At 47.1% G+C, this 18,510-nt stretch overlaps 1 protein-coding gene across 5 annotated transcripts in view; it reads left to right on the forward strand.

Annotated features, from left to right (window-relative positions):
- RANBP3 (RAN binding protein 3) overlaps positions 1 to 18,510 on the forward strand; it is a 237,190-nt gene that overhangs the window by 46,094 nt on the left and 172,586 nt on the right. For 4 of the 5 annotated variants that reach the window (XM_030540510.1, XM_030540512.1, XM_030540509.1 and 1 more), the window contains exon 3: positions 17,647 to 17,847. The exons of the other annotated variant lie outside the window; for it this stretch is intronic. In XM_030540510.1, the coding sequence (XP_030396370.1) occupies positions 17,647 to 17,847 (201 nt within the window). The remainder of the gene's footprint in view (positions 1 to 17,646; positions 17,848 to 18,510) is intronic. 5 annotated transcript variants of the gene reach the window in all.

An 18,510-nucleotide genomic window follows, 5' to 3' on the forward strand; every position in this document is an offset into this window, starting at 1 on the left:
AGAGAATGTAGTGGTAGGTGCTGGATTAATGGTTCTGGAGTTCGAATACCTCTTCTTTATTCATCTTGTATTGTTATTGAGCTTTATCCTTATTATCTGATATACATAAGCTATTTCTTTAGCATTTGTATGTTTTAGTTGAAATTATAATAGTTCGAGTTAGTGAGCAATGTGAAAAATTTATCAAAAATCTACTAGCTAGAGGATTTGTTGTATTAGAGGCTGAAAAGCAATTTTAAAAAAAATGGTGCAGAGGAGGGGAGACAACAGTGGGGCTCAAGGGACAGCATCCTTGTGAGAAGCCAGTCCCTTTTTCCTTAAGGCTCTGGAAGGAGTGAGTGTGCTGGGATTTCTACCAGCCCACTTTCCTGAGACTCTACTTGTGGGATCCATTTGTTCATGTAAGATTATGGCTGGTAGGAGATTTCTGTCTATATAGCACCTAGAAGGGGAAGGCATCTGTGCTCTCTTTTGTGCATACACTCTTCTCCCCCGCCCCCCTTTTTTCAGAGACCCTTGATTCTTAGGGCCAAAGTTGTGAGGTCCACAACTCTACTGCTTTCAAGCTGTGTGGTGGCTGCAAGGAAGAGTTTTTGCATCTCTTACCAGTCAGCAGACAGGAAGAGAGGTATGTGTGATGTTTGAATGAGTTGGGAGAGGGGGGAGGGTCTCCATTATTCTGTCTGTCCTTTAGCCTTTGCTTTTGGGGTCTTCCCTCCAATAATTTTCTGCAGTTGCTCATAAGTTTTCCAAGAAGGAGCAGAATGAAATGGGTATGATTTTGCTAGGTTTACTGCCCAGAGCATTTTGAATAGCAGCATCCAAATTGACCACAGATGTCTTGTTAATTTCACTCTTTTCATGCTTGGCAAAGTTATGAATAGTCTTGGCAGAATTAGATTTTTTTATTTTTTAAATAAGTTTTACTGATTATTTTAAAGCATTTGTTATCAATTTAAAATGTCATATATCTGAAATTATGGGGGCATCAGACAATGGGGATGTCAGACAGTAATTATTTAACGACAGTAGATGTAACAATTTAAAAAAATTAAAGCTTTATGACCATTAAAACATAAATTGTCAATGTCACGTCAAATATTCAAAGTAAATATCCTTAAATCTTAATGTCTCAAATAGTATTTTTTCCCTATCTGTAGACTTTGATTATTATTGATGGAAATATTTTTTCCTTCATTTTCGGGTGTATGGCAAAATAAATTGCTGACACTCGCTGATAAAAATCTAATCTTTCCACGCCTAGCTATGAATGGAAGGAGCTGCCTGTACACTCAAGAACTGACATTGTATCAGTTTCTATAGACTCATAAATGTTAAGGTCAGAAAAGACCACTGTGATAATCTAATCTGCCTGTCTACATAACACATGGCATATTGGGCTGTCACTAGTAATTCTTGCATCAAGTCCAATAACTTCTGTCTGAACTAGAGCATATTTTTCAGAAAGACACTCACTCTTGATTTGGGAACTTCAAGTGATAGAAAATCCACCACATCTTTAAGCAGGTTGTTCCAATGGTTAGTTACTCTTCTGTTGTTAAAATTTGCCTTATTGTAGTGTGAATTTGTCTAGCTTCAGCTTCCAGCCACTGAATCTTGTTATGCCTTTTTGTGCTAGATTAAAGAGGCTTCTGATATCAGAAGTCTTTTCACCATGTAGTACTTACTGACCATGATCAAGTCACTCTTAATCTTCTCTTGGATGAATTAAATAAACCAAGCTTCTTGTCAACTGTTTGAAATGGGCCATCCTGATTATCACTACAAAAGTTTTTTCCCTCCTGCTGATAATAGCTCACCTTAATTGATTGATCTCATTAGAGTTGGTATGGCAACCCCCAATTTTTTCATGTTCTGTGTGTATCTCTATATATCTATATCTATATATCTTGCTATTGTGTTTTCCACTGCGTGATTTGATGAAGTGGGTTTTAGCCCATGAAAACTTATGCACAATAAATGTGTTAGTCTCTAAGGTGCCGTAAGTAGTTCTCATTCCTTTTGCTCATACAAACACGGCTACCACTCTGAAACCTGAGGTTCTTTTCTTCCAGACATCATATTGCTTTTGTAACTCTTTTCCTAACCCTCTCCAATTTGTCTTCATTTTTAAATAGTGGACACCAGAACTGGACCCAATAATCCAATCATGATATCACTGATGCTGTATAAAGTGATATCGTCATTGCCTTATTCTTGCTCAATATTTCCTTGCCTAAACATCCAAAGATCATGTTGGCTCTTAGTCACTATATTGCACTGGAAATTTCATTGAGTCGGTTATCCATCATGACCCCTAAATCATTTTCAGAGCAATTAATTTCTAGGAGAGTTCCCTATTCTATAAATGTGGCCTGTGTTCTGTTTCTTTTATTGTATACTACTAAATAGAGTAGCATCCAAAAGACCCAGTTGGAGAAGTGGGTCCATTGTGGTGGGTGCTACCCAAACACAGAAGGGCAATTCCTGCCCTGATGTCTTGCAGATTAAAGACACACACAAACAAAAGACATAGTGGATGTAAATGTATGCAGGCAAATGAATGTTGACCAGCAATGTTATGTGGCATGTAGTTTAAAAATAAAATAACTGGGGTTAGAGATAGGGAGTAGGAAAAGGAAAGAAGGGAAAGAGGAGAATCACATGTCACTTGCCAAACCATGATTAGCAGGATGGCCGTTGAAGGTATCATTGCAGTGGTGAACCCTAAGGAGGGATTTGAAAGAGGATAAATAATGGCTGTTCGGATTTTAGTAGGGAGTTTTTTCCGTGCATGCGAAAAAGAGGTGTTTAAGGGAGAAACCAACTGGTAAGTAGCAAAGGCTGGGAATAGTAGCAGAGCAAAGGGAGAGGGTTGACTTCTCAATAAGTTACTAGGTAAGCTAAGATTGGCATAGATATGAAGGACTTTAAGAGTAAAGACAAACTTTTATTTGTGGAGGCAAAGGGGGAGTCAGTGCTGGGACTCAGTGTGGGAGAGGAGGTTAATATGGTTAGAGTGACATGGCAGGAAGATAATTTATAACTCAGAGAGCAAGACTACAATAATCAAGTCTGGAAAAGAAGAGGCTGTGGTAGTCAGGCTGTGAAGTGGTGAGGGTTTGAATGACAGTTTGGTGTGTGTGGATGGAAGGGGAAGACTGGATTTTAGAGAACTTTTTTTGTTTTGTTGTTTTTAAGTAGCAGGGTTTAGAAATGGCCTTGATTTGGTGGTCCAGTGAGAGGAGTGCTGAAAAGATGACAGCCATATTACAATCCTGGGTGATTGGACGTATGATGATATGTTGGGGGAGGGGGGAATTGGGGAGAATTTGGAAGCAGAAAGATCAAAAGAGCTTGGTTTTGACCTTGTTGTTCATGATGCAGGGGTGGCTCCAGGCCCCTGCACGCCAAGCTCATGCTTGGGGTGGCAAGCCGCGGGGGGTGCTCTGCCAGCGCCGTGAGGGCGGCAGGCAGGCTGCTTCCAGCGGCTTGCCTGCAGAGGGTCCGCTGGTCCTGTGGCTTCAGTGGACCTCCCGCAGGCGTGCCTGCAGAGGGTCCGCTGGTCCGCGGCTTCGGAGGACCTCCTGCAGGCATGCCTGTGGGAGGTCTGCTGAAGCCGCGGAACCAGTGGTCCCTCCGCAGGCAAACCGCCGGAGGCAGCCTGCCTGCCGTGCTTGGGGCGGCAAAATCCCCAGAGCCGCCCCTGTCATGATGAATGGACATCCACGATGATGTTGGGAAGACCGGCCAACATACTGGAATTCAATAACTCAACAATAGAAAAGTAGATATGTGGGCCATCAGCATAAAGAGGGTTATGAAAACCAGGCGTGCAGGTAAGAGCACTTAAAGGTAGAAGAGAATGCAGTGAAGGACAGAGCCTTGAGGGACATCTAAGGAAAGAGAAGAGGGGAGGGGCTTACCCACCAAATATGAGTCTCAGGAGAGTGATCACAGAGGTAGGAGGAAAGAAGACAGAACTATGATAGCTAATGCAGAACAACATTTCAGTAGTAGGCAATGGTTGGCAGTGTGCCTTATCTCCTCTCCCTCTCCTCCCTCCCCTTCCCCCCCCCCCCCAGGGCAAGGAGAATAAAGATGGAGCACAGACTCTGAATTTGGCCAGAAAGAGGGCATTTCAGACTTGAGTGAGAACAGTTTCATTGAGATGGTTGAGGGCAGAAGCCAGATCAGCGAGGACCGATTAATGGAATTAGATGGGAACTCCAGATGGCACTTGCATACTGCACATTCAGTTACTTTGGAGAGGAAGGATAGAACTGATTTGGGGCAGTAGTTTGAACTGGACACAATAATTCAGTGGGGTTCTCCCCCTCCAATGCTATATTCAGAGATATTGCCTCCATAGTTCTACTTGAAATTCCCCCCTTAATACATGCAAGCCCCATTTTGTCTTCGCTCTTACATTGCACTGGGAACTTATGTTCAGTTGGCTATCCTCCATGCCCCCAAATTCTTTTTAGAGAGCTTGCTTTCTAAGATACAGTTCCCTATTCTATAAATTGTCCCATTTCTTTGTTCTTAGATGTATTACTTTGCATTTGGCCTTATTAAAATGCTTGTAGGATTCTTCCAGCTTACCACGTGATTCAGATAGTTCTGTATAAGTGGCCTGGTTTTGTCAACATTTGCCACTCCACCAATCTTTGTGCCATCTGCAACCTTTATCACCAATGATTATAGAATTTCTTCTAGCTCACTGATAAAAAGTATAGAGTAGCATTAGGAAACAAACAGGTTCATGCAGTTCTCCATAGAACCATATCCATTTTGTGATAATTCACCATTAGCAGTTATATTTTGAAATCAGCCAGTATTGAACCAAACCTGTAGTCTTATCAAAAAATGGTAAAAGACCATTTTCCTTAAAACAGTGGCGATGGGCATTAATTATGTTACCATCCTTTAGTTCTTTGTCTCATATCAGCTGTTCTGTTCTTTTGTCCAGGATTGAGGTCTGGCTAATGCCACTAGTTTTATACTGGTTACAGCATTAGCTTTTTTGCAGTCCTCTTCAACTTTCCCAGTATTACAAGATTTATTAAAAATCTATTAAGTATCTGGAGCTGCTGATTTAAAAATATTTAACTTTTTTAGATGCTATGTAACTTAGTCATTTGCAGTGTTGTAACAGTGTTGGTCCCAGGATATTAGAGAGAGAAGGTGGATGAGGTAATATCTTTTATTGGACTATCTTCTGTTGGTGAGAGAGACAAGCTTTTGAGCTACACAGAGCTCTTCTTCAGGTCTTTGTCATTCTTAGTCATTATTTATTTGCTGGAATACAAAATACTTAATAATATAACATGTATGCATAACCCTTCATGTATACAGACCAGCAATATTTAACACTCTTGCTTTTTTTTTTCATCATTGACAATTCTGTGATCTCTGTCTAGTGATTGACCCATACTGCTGTTGGGACTACTTTTTGTTTCTGATATTTAAAAAAACAAAAACACACTTCTTCTTTGAGTGATTGCTCAGGTGTATTCCACAGTAGGTGTGTGTGTGCTCGCCACATGCACCGGTGCCAGAAGTTTTTCCTTTAGCAGTACCCGTAATGGGGGGCTCCACTGCGACACCTGGAGCGACTCCTCTATATCGCGCTATAAGGGGAGTTGCGTACTCCCTGCACCCTCAGTTCCTTCTTGCCGAGAGTGAAGGTAGTCGGAACTTCTATTCCAGCTTTGCTGTAGTATCTTCCTTAGTAGTACGATCTTCGACCATTACTAGTTTTCTCCTGTGAGTAGCATGGCTTGGGGCATGCCCCAAGCTCCAGGCTTCAAGTCGTGCGACTCTTGTCGCAATTCCATGCCCAGAAGCGATCCACACTCCGAGTGTCTTCATTGTCTGGGTGAGACTCATATAAGTGAGTGCTGTAAAATTTGTAAGTCCTTTAAACCCTAGACTAAACGTGAGTGTGAGATTCGACTCCACGCTCTACTTATGGAGTCTGCTCTGGCACTGGCACGCCAAGCCGGCACCCGGTACTGTGTTCTCGGTACGAAGCGAAGCCCCATCCACCAGTCGGCACCGCTCCCCTGCTAAGAAGCAAGGCAAGACCCAGCAGCGCCGAGACAAGGACAGGGGTGAGGCTGGACTGAAGATGGGCAGCTCATGATCCCCCTCAGGACCCAGACCTCCAACTCGTGTGGAGCGGAGTAGTCTAGTCCTATTGGCATGTACCTCCCCGACTATGCGGGTTCCATCGACGCCGGTGGCAGCTCAGGCAGCGCGTGACATCCTTGTCATGCCGGTACCAAGCGGGCCGCCTGAGCTGGGGCCCCGATCCCGAGGGAAGCCACCTCTGGGCACCCACAAACCCTCACCGGCCAGATTGGAGTAGAGGTCTTTGCTCGATCCACGGGACCTTCCCATAGCCCATGTCACGTTTCTACTCCATTGTCAGGGTCGCCTGGAAGTGAGTCGCAGAGTCCTCCTTGGCTCACTGGAGTCACAGGCGCCGGGACAGAAAGCGTCGATGCTCCTCGTCCAGCTGCAGTGATAGCAGGCTGCCGCACCATCGGCACTGCCGATCATACCACGGCGTGCAACGTGTTTAGAGTGCATCCCGACAGTCACCGGCACCGACGCATTGTAGCAGCGGTCGCCGATGGGACTCCAGAGATAGCACCTGTGACGTATATGTATCATCGTCCTCGAGGTCTAAATCACGGAGTTGGACCTGGCATGCTCAGCACCAATTGAGTCTATCCCACGGCATTATGCAATCCTCGGTCACTTCGGCCTCAGCTCCCAGCCGCCCTTCCCCAGGCTGCATTGTCCCTCAGGAATGCATAACCTTGGTTGGGCCTCAGCTGGCGCAGTGGCAAGGTGCACTGTGGCCCCAGGCGCCTGCACCACCGGCGCCCCGCTCCGTGGCTGGGGCATCCCAAGCACCCTTGACGTCCCTGCCTCAGCACCGAGACCAGTCCTTGGGCACCGAACCACCAGCACCGCACCCGGATGCAGAGTGCGACCTACCAGCACCGCCCGATGCCCTAGGGACAGTACCGGTCATCCCGTCGGTACAGGACAACTCCATAGCGGCACTGCCTCCTCCATCTCAGGAGGACTTCAGAGCTCACCAAGAGGTTCTCCAGCATGTGGCCACCAACCTCTAGCTCCGGGCAGAGGAAATGGAGGAATCGGCAGACAATTTGTTTAATGTCCTCTCATCCTCGGCACCGGGCCGCGTGGCTCTACTGCTTCAACAAGGGGTGGCCTATATTTCGTTTGCTTTATACCAAACCGCGGCCTCTCTCTAAGAAGGCAGAGAGGAAGTACTTTGTGCCAACAAGGGGCCATGAGTATCTCTACACTCACCCTTCCTCAAACTCACTGGTGGTGGAATTGGTTAACCACCGAGAAAGACACGGCCAGTTCGCGCCCACCCCCAAAGATAAAGATGCGAGGAGACTGGACACTTTTGAAAAAAGGTTTATTCCTCGGCGAGTTTCCAGCTCAGGGTTGCAAACCATCAAGTGCTCCTGAATAGATACGATTTTAACTTGTGGGGGTCTCTGCCTAAATTCAAGCTCTCCCTCTCAGAGAGGGACAGGAAGGAATTCAGGGCTCTCGTCAATGAGGGTGCGGCAGTGGCTAAGGCAGCACTACAGGCGGCCTCGGTTGTGGCTGACACAGTGGCACATTCCATGACCTCGGCTGTCTCCATGTGTCGGGCATCGTGGCTCTCGCTGTCGGGGCTGTCCATGGAATCCCAGTCCCTGATGCAGAACCTGCCATTTGACGGCAAGGCATTGTTCGCAGAACAAACAGATACTTGTCTGCACGAGATGAAAGACTCCCGCACTACCCTGCAGATTCTCGGGCCTGTATATCCCGCCAGACACGGACAAACCCAGGCTGCAGCCTTTGGCTCCCCCTGTAAGGGGCAGATACGAGCCTCCGCCAAAAAGGCCTAGAGACCAGAAGTGCAGGTCACAGCGCCAGTCTGGTTCGGCCCCTCGCCCTGGTCCTTCCAAGGGCAAGAGGCAAGGGAAAAGGCATTTTTGACTCTTTGCGGGGGGCCAGCAAACCAGGGAAACCCCCCTGTCAATAAAGTTGGTTTTTGGCAACCGTTTATCAGCCTTAAGAATGCATTGGTCCCATATAACGTTGGACTGGTGGGTCCTCAGTACCATCTCCGAGGGGTACAGGCTGCAGTTCGATGTGCCCCCACCACATCATCCTCTGCCCCGGAGTGTTCCTGGGGACCCAGAACACGCCCTCCTCCTAAATCAGGAGGTGACTCACCTCCTTGACCTAGGCGCGGTGGAGAGGATACCTCGGGAATTCCAGGGCAAAGGTTTTTTCTCCCGGTATTTCCTGGTCCCGAAGGCGAAAGGCAGGTTCAGGCCCATCCTCGAACTCCGGAATCTCAACGAGTTTCTGGTTTGATGCAAATTCTATATGGTGTCCCTGGCCTCTATTATCCTGTCCCTGGACCCTGGGGATTGGTTTGCATCCCTGAACCTCCAGGATGCGTATTTCCATATCCAAATTTTCGAGGGTCACAGGCCTTTCCTCCGCTTCCTGGTGGGGACAGACCATTACCAGTTGATGGTCCTCCCCTTTGGTCTTTCCACGTACTCCAGGGTTTTTACCAAATGCATGGCGGTGGTGGCAGTCCACCTCAGGAAGAAGGGGCTGTAGATCTTTCCCTACCTAGATGACTGGCTGCTCAAGGGCAAGTCTTGGTCCAAGGTGCAGATGGAGTTCCTGCTACATACATGCGTGACTCTAGGCCTAGTGGTGAACAAGGAAAAGTCCACGTTAGTCCTGGTTCAGCGCATACACTTTATAGGGGTGCTTTAGACTCCCTGGTAGCCACGGCTATCCTCCCCCGGGACAGGTTCGAGATGCTCAAAGGTCTCATCACATCGGTCACGGCTTTTCTGATGACGACGGCACAGGTGTGCCTTCAAATGTTAGGCCATATGGCAGCGTGCACCTCCGTGGTGTGGCATGCCAGGCTCAGAATGAGGCCCCTCCAACTGTGGCTGACCTCTCACTATTCCCAGGCCTGGGACGCCCTGGACAAGGTCGTCACGTTGCCACCGAATGTAGTAGCCGACCCACAATGGCGGTCCCTCCCGAGCAACATGCTTCAGGGAATCCCCTTCCGAAAACTCCCTCCCTCACTAGATTTGGTGTCGGATACCTCAGACCTGGGATGGGGAGTCCACATGGGAAGCTTCAACACGAAGGGCGCATGGTCGCCCTCGGAAGTGTGCTTGCACATAAATGTGAGGGAGCTCAGGGTGGTATGCCTGGTGTGTGTAGTCTTCAGCCAGCACCTAGCAGGGCAGGTGGTCAGGGTCCTCATGGACAATATGACCGCGATGTATTATATCAACAGACAAGGGGGCACACGTTCTGTGGCCTTGTGCAAGGAAGCCCAGCTCCAGTGGGAGTTTTGTATAGCCCACAACATCCATCTCAGGGCTTTTCACCTAGGCAGGCGCAATACACTTGCAGATTACCTAAGCAGGACTTTCTCTCAACAACACGAATGGTCTCTGAAAAGGGAGGTGGCCAGGCAGCTTTTCCTACAGTGGGGCATTCCCTGGGTAGATCTATTCGCCACCACCCAGAATTGCCTATGCCCACGATTCTGCTCCAGGGTGGGAGAGGGCAAAGGGGCGATATTGGATGCGTTCCTAATCCCATGGTTGGGCCACCTGTTCTACACCTTCCCGCCCTTCCCCCTGATAGGCAGGGTCCTAGAAAAGGTGAAGGCAGACGGGGCTCGGATTATCCTCATAGCTCCGGATTGGGCCCGTCAGCATTGGTTCGGGACCCTCCTACAGATTTTAGTGACTCCCCCCTCCCTCCCCCCCCCATACAGGCTGCCGCTCCGACCAGACCTCCTCTCCCAGGAAGGAGGCTGTCTCCTTCACTCCAACCTGGCCGCTCTCCACTTGACAGCGTGGCTGAATGAGGATGAGGGAAGGTGTTCGGAGGATGTTAGGCAAGTCCTGCTCGAGAGCAGGAAACCATCCACACGTCGAACCTGCCTGGCCAAATGGTATCAGTTCGCCACGTGGGCAAGGGAGAGAGGTTCTTCTTCCTACTCCCGTCTATCCGGCTTATCCTCGATTACCTCCTGTCCCTTAGGACCCAAGGGCTGGCTCCCTCCTTGGTCAGGGTGCACCTGGCATCCACTCGGTGTTCTCACGTCACATGACCTCCCGGTTTCTCAAGGGGCTGGATCGGGCATTCCCTTACGCTAGACCCCCGGTCCCGCTCTGGGACCTGAACCTGGTGCTCTCCTGCCTCTCAGGGCCTCCATTTGAGCCCTTGGCCACGTGTTCTTGGTCCCAGTTATCGTATGAGGTGGCGTTTCTGGTAGCTATCACCTCAGCTCACTGGGTCTCGGAGCTTTGGGCCCTGACTGCCGAGCCCCCGTATACGGTCTTCCATAGAGATGAGGTCCAGCTCCGCCTGCACCCAGCTTTTCTGCCGAAGATAGTCTCGGCTTTTCACATGGATCAGGACATCTTCCTCCCAGTCCTCTGGCCTAAGCCCCATGCCTCTAATGAGGAATGTTGCCCGCACATGCTAGATGTGCCTAGAGCGCTGGCCTTTTACTTAGACTGAACCAGGCCATTCCGTAAATCCCCCCCCAGCTTTTCATTGCTTCTGCCAAGTGCATGAAGGGGCGACCGGTATCCACTCAGCAGATCTCCCGCTGGATCACCTCGTGCATACGCACTGGTTACGACCTGGCAGGGGTTCCCCCGCCTCCTATAGTGAAGGCCCACTCGACGAGAGCTCAGGCCTTGTCCGCTGCCTACGTGACTCATGTCCCTATTCAGGACATCTGCAGGGATGCTACATGGTCATCTGTTCATACTGTCTCACTGCACTGTGTGATCGTCTCCCAAACGCAGGATTATGTTGGGTTTGGTAGGCAGTGGTCCGCCCCAGTAACTCTTAAACTCCTACCCGCCTCCATCAGGTATAGCTTGGAATCACCTACTGTGGAATACACATGAGCAACCACTCAAAGAATAAAGGACAGTTACTTGTTTCCGTAATGGGCGTTCTTCGAGATGTGTTGCTTAGGTGTATTCCACATCCCGCCCTCCTTCCTGTCTGTTGGAGTTGTCTGGCAAGAAGGAACTGAGGATGGGGGGAGCGCGCAGCTTCCCTTATAGTGGGATATAGAGGCGCCATTCCAGGGATTGTAGCAGGGCTCCCCCACTACGGGTAATGCTAAGGGAAAAACTTCCGGCAACGGTGCACGTGGCAAGCACGCACACCTAGTGTGGAATACAGCTGAGCAACACATATCGAAGAACGTCAGTTACGGAAACAGGTAACTGTCCTTTTTTTATTAATGATACTACTGACCAGGGATTTTTCACTGATATCTTCAATCTTCCCTTTTATTAATTGTCTGCATTTCTGTTACTGTGAATCTACTGATGTTACCTTTTATGTTGTGGTAGTCCCTAAAGGCCACAATCTAGTAAGGCCAAGTTATACTAGGAACTGAACAGATGTAGTAAATGAGCGTCTGTGCCTCAAACAGCTTAGCCTGAAAAGCAAGAAAAAACAAGTAGTTGAGACAAATGGTCTTTGAGGTATGCAGGGGAGACAAGATTATAATAGATGTATGCAGTTGTTAGCCAGTTAGTAGCAGTGATCACAACTTGTTACCTGCCTATCCTTTATCAGGTAGTAATTTTATGTATGCATTCCCTCAGAGGTGAGTTTTGAAGAGGAATTTGAGGGAGGAAAGGTGATGGCTTCACAGATTTTGATTGGGAGCTTTTCCTAAGGGTGGCCTGAGAAAAAAGCATGAAAGTGCTTGTTGAAGAAATAGGTGATGGAAGTTGACATCATCATTAGAACAGAAAAGGTGGGGTTCAGCCTGATGAGAGGAAATTTATGGAGGAGTTTGAAAGTAAGGATGAGAAATTTTGTACTTGATGCAGTTGAAATGGTGAAGCCCTTGGAGAGATGCCAAGAGTGGGTGTTGGTATAGGAAGATGATCGTAGTAGCAGCACTTCAAATAGATCTAAGAAGTTGAGATTGCAGTAGTGAAGGGGGCAAAGAAGAAAGTTCAGGTCTTGGGGATCTTCAGGAAGAAACATTAAGATTTAAACATAGCCTGGATGTGGGGATCACTGGAGAGGTTCAGATCAAAGATGAAGCCAAAACTATGGCCTACAAGTAAGATGGTGGTGATGTCCACCATGACTGATAAAGGTGTGTGGGAGGGAGGGGTTTGAGGGAAAAGTCAGGCCATTTCAAGTGTCAGGTGAGGGCTAGGCACCATAAGGCGATTTAGTTTGGATGGAGAGAGATTTGCATACAGATATCAGTCAGTGCCATGGTATGTGGCCAGTCAAAGAACTATGATGTGATTGGGATAACAGACTTGGTGGAGTAGCACTGTCATTGATGGGTATAAACTGTTCAGGAATGACAGGCAAGGGAGGAAAGATGGAGGAGTTGCACTGTATGTAAGAGAGCAGTATGACTGCTCAGAGCTCCAGTATGAAACTGGAGAAAAGCCGGTTGAGAGTCTTTGGGTTAAGTTTAGAAGCGAGAGCAACAGGGGTGATGACATGGTGGGCATATGCTATAGACTGCCAGACCAGGAGTTTGAGGTAGAGGAGGCTTTCTTCAGATAATTCACTGAATTTTCCAGAACACAAGACCCTGGTTCTAATGGGGACTTCAGTCACAATGACATCTGCTGGGAGAGCAATACAGCAGTGCACAGACAATCCAGGAAGTTTTTGGAGAGTGTTGGGAACAAATTTCTAGTGCAACTACTGGAGGAACCAACTAGGGGCCGTTCTTCTCTTGACCTGCTGCTTACAAACAGGGAAGAATTGGTAGAGGAAATAGAAGTGGGTGACAATCTGGGCCGCAGTGACCATGAGATGGTTGAGTTCAGGATCCTCACAAAAGGAAGAAAGAAGACTAGCAAAATACGGACCCTGGACTTCAGAAAAGCACACTTTGACTCCCTTAGAGAACTCATGGGCAGAATCCCCTGGGAGGCTAATATGGGGGAGAAAGGAGTCCAGGAAAGCTGGCTGTATTTTAAAGAAGCCTTATTGAGGGCACAGGAACAAACCATCCCCGTGTGCAGAAAGAATAGCAAATATGGCAGACAACCAGCTTGGCTTAACAGTGAAATCTTCCGTAATCTTAAACACAAAAAGGAAGCTTCAACAAGTGGAAACTTGGACAGATGACTAGGGAGGAGTATAAAAATATTGCTTGAGCATTCAGGGGAGTAATCAGGATGGCCAAAACACAACTGGAGTTGCAGCTAGCAAGGGATGTGAAGGGTTTACAGGTATGTTAGCAACAAGAAAAAGGTCAGGGAAAGTGTGGGACCCTTACTGAATGGGGGAGGCAACCTAGTGACAAATGATCTGGAAAAAGCTGAAGTACTCAATGCTTTTTTTTGGCTCAGTCTTCACAGTCAAGGTCAGCTACCACACTGCTGCACTTGGCAACACAGAATGGGGAGGTGGTGAGCAGCTCTCTGTCATAAATAGATAGTTAAGGGTTAATGTCTCCTTTACCTGTAAAGGGTTACAAGCAGTGAACATGGACCACCTGACCAGCGGACCAATCAGAAGACAAGATACTTTCAAATCTTGGTGGAGGGAAGTCTTTGTTTTGTGTTGTTTGTTTGTCTGTTGTTCTCTCTGGGTTCTGAGAGTAACCAGACTTACCTACAGGCGCTCTAATTTTCTATTCAAATAGTGAGTATAAGTACAAAGGCGGTTTAGTCTTTTTGATTTTTTTCTTTATTTGCAAATGAGTATTTTGCTGGAATGATTTTAATGTGTATTTGTGCTGGGGGGAAGGCTCCTCTCTAGTGTCTATAAGCTGAAAGACCCTGTAACATTTACCATCTAAATTACAGTGACAACTTTTACTTTTTTTCTTCCTTTTATTAAAAGTGTTCTTTTTAAGACCTGATTGATTTTTCCCCTTGTTGAGGCTCAAGGGAATTGAGTCTGTACTCACCAGGGAATTGGTGGGAGACAGGGAGAGAGAAGGGAGGGGGGAAGGTGGAATCCCTCTGTTTTAGATTCATGGAGCTTGAATCTGTATTACCTCTTGGGGAGGGGAAAAGAGGAGGGGGAAAGGTTCATTCCTCTCTGTTTTAAAATTCAGGGAGTTTGAATCACAGTGATCTTCCAGGGTAACCCAGGGAGCGAAAGCCTGGGAGAGGCAATGGTGGGGGAAAGGGTTTACTTTCCTTGTGTAAGATCCAGGGGGTCTGGGTCTTGGGGTTTTGGAGGGACCAGAGTTTACCAGGCACTGCAAGTCGTGGTTGGTGGCAGCACTGCAAGATCTAAGTTGGTAATTAAGCTTAGGGGGATTCATGCTGGTACCCCATCTTTTGGACGCTAAGGTTCAGAGTGGGGGTTATACCATGACACCCTCAGTGATGGAAGAACAGGTTAGGACTATTTAGAAAAGCTGGACATGTACAAGTCCCTGGGTCCAGATCTAATGCAACTGAGGGTGCTGAGGGAGTTGGCTGATGTGATTACAGAGCCATTGGCCATTATCTTAGAAAACGTGTGGTGATTGGGAGAGGACAGCTAGAAAAAGGCAAATATAGCGACCATCTTTAAAAAAGGGAAGAAGGAGAACCCGAGGAACTACAGACTGCCTGGGGACCTACTGGCTAAGTGGCAGTTCTACAGAAAAGGACCTGAGGATTACAGTGGATGAGAAGCTGGATATGAGTCAACACTGTGTCCTTGTTGCCAAGAAGGCTAACGGCATATTGAGCTGCATTAGTAGGAGCATTGCCAGCAGATTGAGGCAAGTGATTATTCCCCTCCATTTGGCATTGGACTGGAGTATTGTGTCCAGTTTTGGGCCCCCCCACTACAGAAAGGATGTGGACAAATTGGAGAGAGTCCAGCGGAGGGCAACAAAAAGTATCGGGTCTGGGGCACGTGACTTATGAGGAGAGACTGTGGGAACTGGACTTATTTTGGCTGCAGAAGAAAAGAGTGAGGGGGGATTTGATAGCAGCCTTCAAGTACCTGAAGAAAGGTTCCAAAGAGGATGGAGCTCAGCTGTTCTCAGTGGTGGCAGATGACAGAACAAGGAGTAATGGTCTCAAGTTGCAGTGAGGGAAGTCTAGGTTGGCAATTACGGAACACTGTTTCACTAGGAGTGTGGTGAAGCACTGGAATGGGTTACTTAGGGAGGTGGTGGAACCTCCATCCTTAGAAGTTTTTGAGGCCCGGCTTGATAAAGCTCTGACTGGGATGATTTAGTTGGGGTTGGTTGTGATTTGAGCAGGGGGTTGGACTAGATGACCTCCTGAGATCTCTTCCAACCCTAATCTTCTATGATTCAGTGTGGATGAGATCACTCAGAGATAGGGTATAGAGCAGTGGTCCCCAAACTTTTTGTGGCCAGTAGCACATTCACGTTTTCAGAAGAGTGGCGGGCGCCAACAATTACTCACGTACAAGGCCGGCTCCAGGCACCAGTGGAGCAAGCACGTGCCTGGGGCAGTACATGCTACGAGGCGGCATTCTGTCCGTTCTGCAGAGTCAGAACTTTTCTTTATTTATTTGTTTTTTTGTTTTTGTTTTGGTGCCAGTTGTGGGCAGTGCAGAGAGAAGCCAGGAGGACAGAGAACACTGGTGCCCGCAGCCTGCAGCCCTGGAGTACTCTGTCCCCAGCAGGTGTGGAGCCCCGGCATCTCTCCCCTGCTGGGCACTAGGTGGGCTCCTTGCCTGCTGGAGACCGAGAACACTGGTGCCCGCAGCCTGCAGCCCCGGAGTTCTTGGTCCTCGGCAGGCGCGGGGCCGCGACTTCTCTCCGGCTTAAGCTGCAGCCCTGCGCCTGCCGGGGACTGAGAACACCGGCGCCCGCAGCCTGCAGCTCCGGAGAGAAGCCATAGCCCCGTGCCTGCCAGAGACCAAGAACACCAGTGCCTGCAGCCCCCAAGTTCTCTGTCCCCGGCAGGCGTGGGGCTGTGGCTTCTCTCCCTTGCTGGGCACTAGGCCGGCGCACATAAATGCCCAGGCGGGTGCGATGGCGCCCACGGGCACCGCGTTGGGGACCACTGCTAGGAACAGTAGGAGAGAGGAGCTGAGGCATTACTATTAGCTTCCTTTGTTTTCCACTTGTTGTTTACATTTGGAATGTTTATTTTAGAACTGTAAGGGCTAAACATAATGGCCTTTTCAAACCCTGAGTGTGTGGGTGTGGGTGGGGAGGGGATAGGTAAGGGTGGCAAAATGCTGTAATTCCTGACATTTTTGGGTGTGAATAAAGTGCTTCTCCACTTCTTTCTTCCTAATTTCCTTGACTATTTCAAATTGGTGTTTGGGTTTGGCAGTCTTTCTGTATTTAAAATAAAGCTTTGATTTTGAAAACTTAAACACCTCAGTATCCTGACCATTCCTGAGCAAAACCTTATCTTTCAGATGAGATGTAAAATCAAAGTTTTGTCCTCTTACGGATCATTAACAATCCAATTCACTTTTCACAAAAGTAGAGATGTAATTTGTGTATTTACATTGTGTTTTCCTTCAATAACCCTATTGTTTCAGTTGTCTATAGCATTCTTGACTTAATGTAATGTTCCTCTGTGCTATCAAACAGTTTTTGTGTTTCACTTGGAAGGTGACTGTATTTCAGTGGTGGATGAAATGATCATATATTTATGTATCATCTGATGTTTGTGAAGGGCTTTGAATTCTAAAGGATGTAAGGTGCTGTTTAAATAGAACGTGGTAATGGTGGTAGTTTCTTATTAGAGACACTTGGTCTAGAACAAGAGTTCATCAACCTCTTCTCTTCTGTTGACTGCTTTGTAAGAGAGATCCAGCCATGGATATATCTAACCTAAAAAATCTCAAATCTTTGCTTTGCTTAGGAAATTTTGTTGCTCTGTAGATGGAGAGCTATGACACAGGAAAATTAAGTGATTTGACCAAGGTCATTCAGGGAATCAGTGGCAGAAGTGGGAACTGAACCCAGATTTCCTTACTATAAGATCCTTTTCCCTCTAGTAATGATGTAACATAATTTAATGTAAATTCAAAAATATACACAAAGGAGAGACTATCTGCCACTGTGTTTTTCAGAGAATGCATTGATACATGAACACACAAGTTTTGCGAATATTAATATATTACGTTTAAAAACCAACAAATACTACTATTAAACTGCATGGCCTGTAACAGTGGAATAATCCATTATTTCCAGCAGTTGTCTGTTTGCTAATTGTTTCTCTGAGTTGTTCCCACTGGGCAGGTAGAAGCTGTCAATCAAGGCTCAACAAAGGGAGAAACTAAACCCCAGTAACCCTATGGTTGGGGATGTTGGGGCAGGCAGAAAAGCAGTTTTGGTTAGGGGGCACTAATAGCTTTGGCTGCCTTTTTAAAGTTTGTGCTCCATCTGATGCTTATTTGATGGGGGACTAATTCAGTTACAGGTTCTTACCTGTTTTATGTTATCTTTCACTGGAGCAATGTCTTCTGCCAGATCACAAAAATTTTGAAGGTAAAAAAGGATTAGTAAATCCCATCACTTGGACAACTACTCCATCATGTTGCAGCCTTGCATTGAAGGGACATTGTCTTTTTTGCTCCCAGTCCCCTGCAGAGCAAAAAGGGTTGTCGGATTCAGGCGAGGACCCACAGGGAGAGGCTGAGTGCCCCCACGGTGGTATGGGTCACACAGAATCAGCTGGTGAGCGCGACTTTGAGCTTCCTGCTCCCGCTGTTGCCTCAGTCAGTACTCTGATTCCTGCTTCTGAAGCCCAGCTTGCTCCTATTCAACAAGAACTGGCAGGGGTAAGTGCGAACCTACCAAGTACTTCTGCTGCTGAGGGGATTTAATTTTTTTAAAATTCTGTCCATTTCCCTAACGGGGTTAAGTGATTGCTGTTAACTTGAGGTAATAAGTCTCATTGTTAATAGTTTTCCCAGCTCCTGTATTACTACTTCCAGAGCCAGTAGTTCAGTTGGTAGAAATAGACGTTCTTCTATAATGGGACCCTTTTAACAGGGAGAGTTTTAAGAGACCTGTCCTTCATCAAAATTTTCTTCAAAGGGTAGAAAGAGATGCAGTGATTCCAGGACCAAGAATTCTCACAAACCAGAAGGGGAGGTGGGGTGATGGTGGTGGTAGGGAGGGAGTTCACAATAACCTAAAAAGCAATGCAAGTAGCTATTGTCCAGTTCATCTTTGAAAGAAGAAGAGGATTTTTCTGACTCTAGGTCATAATTTTCCAATACAGCAAAGGAAGAAGAGCTAAAGAGCTCTTGTTCCCCTGGATTCAAACAGGAGCATGTCATTCCTTCATTTTAGAGGATGTAATTTAGGAGCTGAAAAAGAATTTCCTAATGCAGGCAGAAGAGTGAAACTGTAGATTTGGAAAAAAACTTTTTAAATTCAGTTCCCAAAGGTAGGTAAAGTTGTGACTTTGTTGGCTGAAGACTGTGATCCTTGCAGAG

The sequence above is a fragment of the Gopherus evgoodei genome, chromosome 22, assembly GCF_007399415.2.
Source record: "Gopherus evgoodei ecotype Sinaloan lineage chromosome 22, rGopEvg1_v1.p, whole genome shotgun sequence".
NCBI classification, from domain to species: Eukaryota; Metazoa; Chordata; order Testudines; family Testudinidae; genus Gopherus; species Gopherus evgoodei.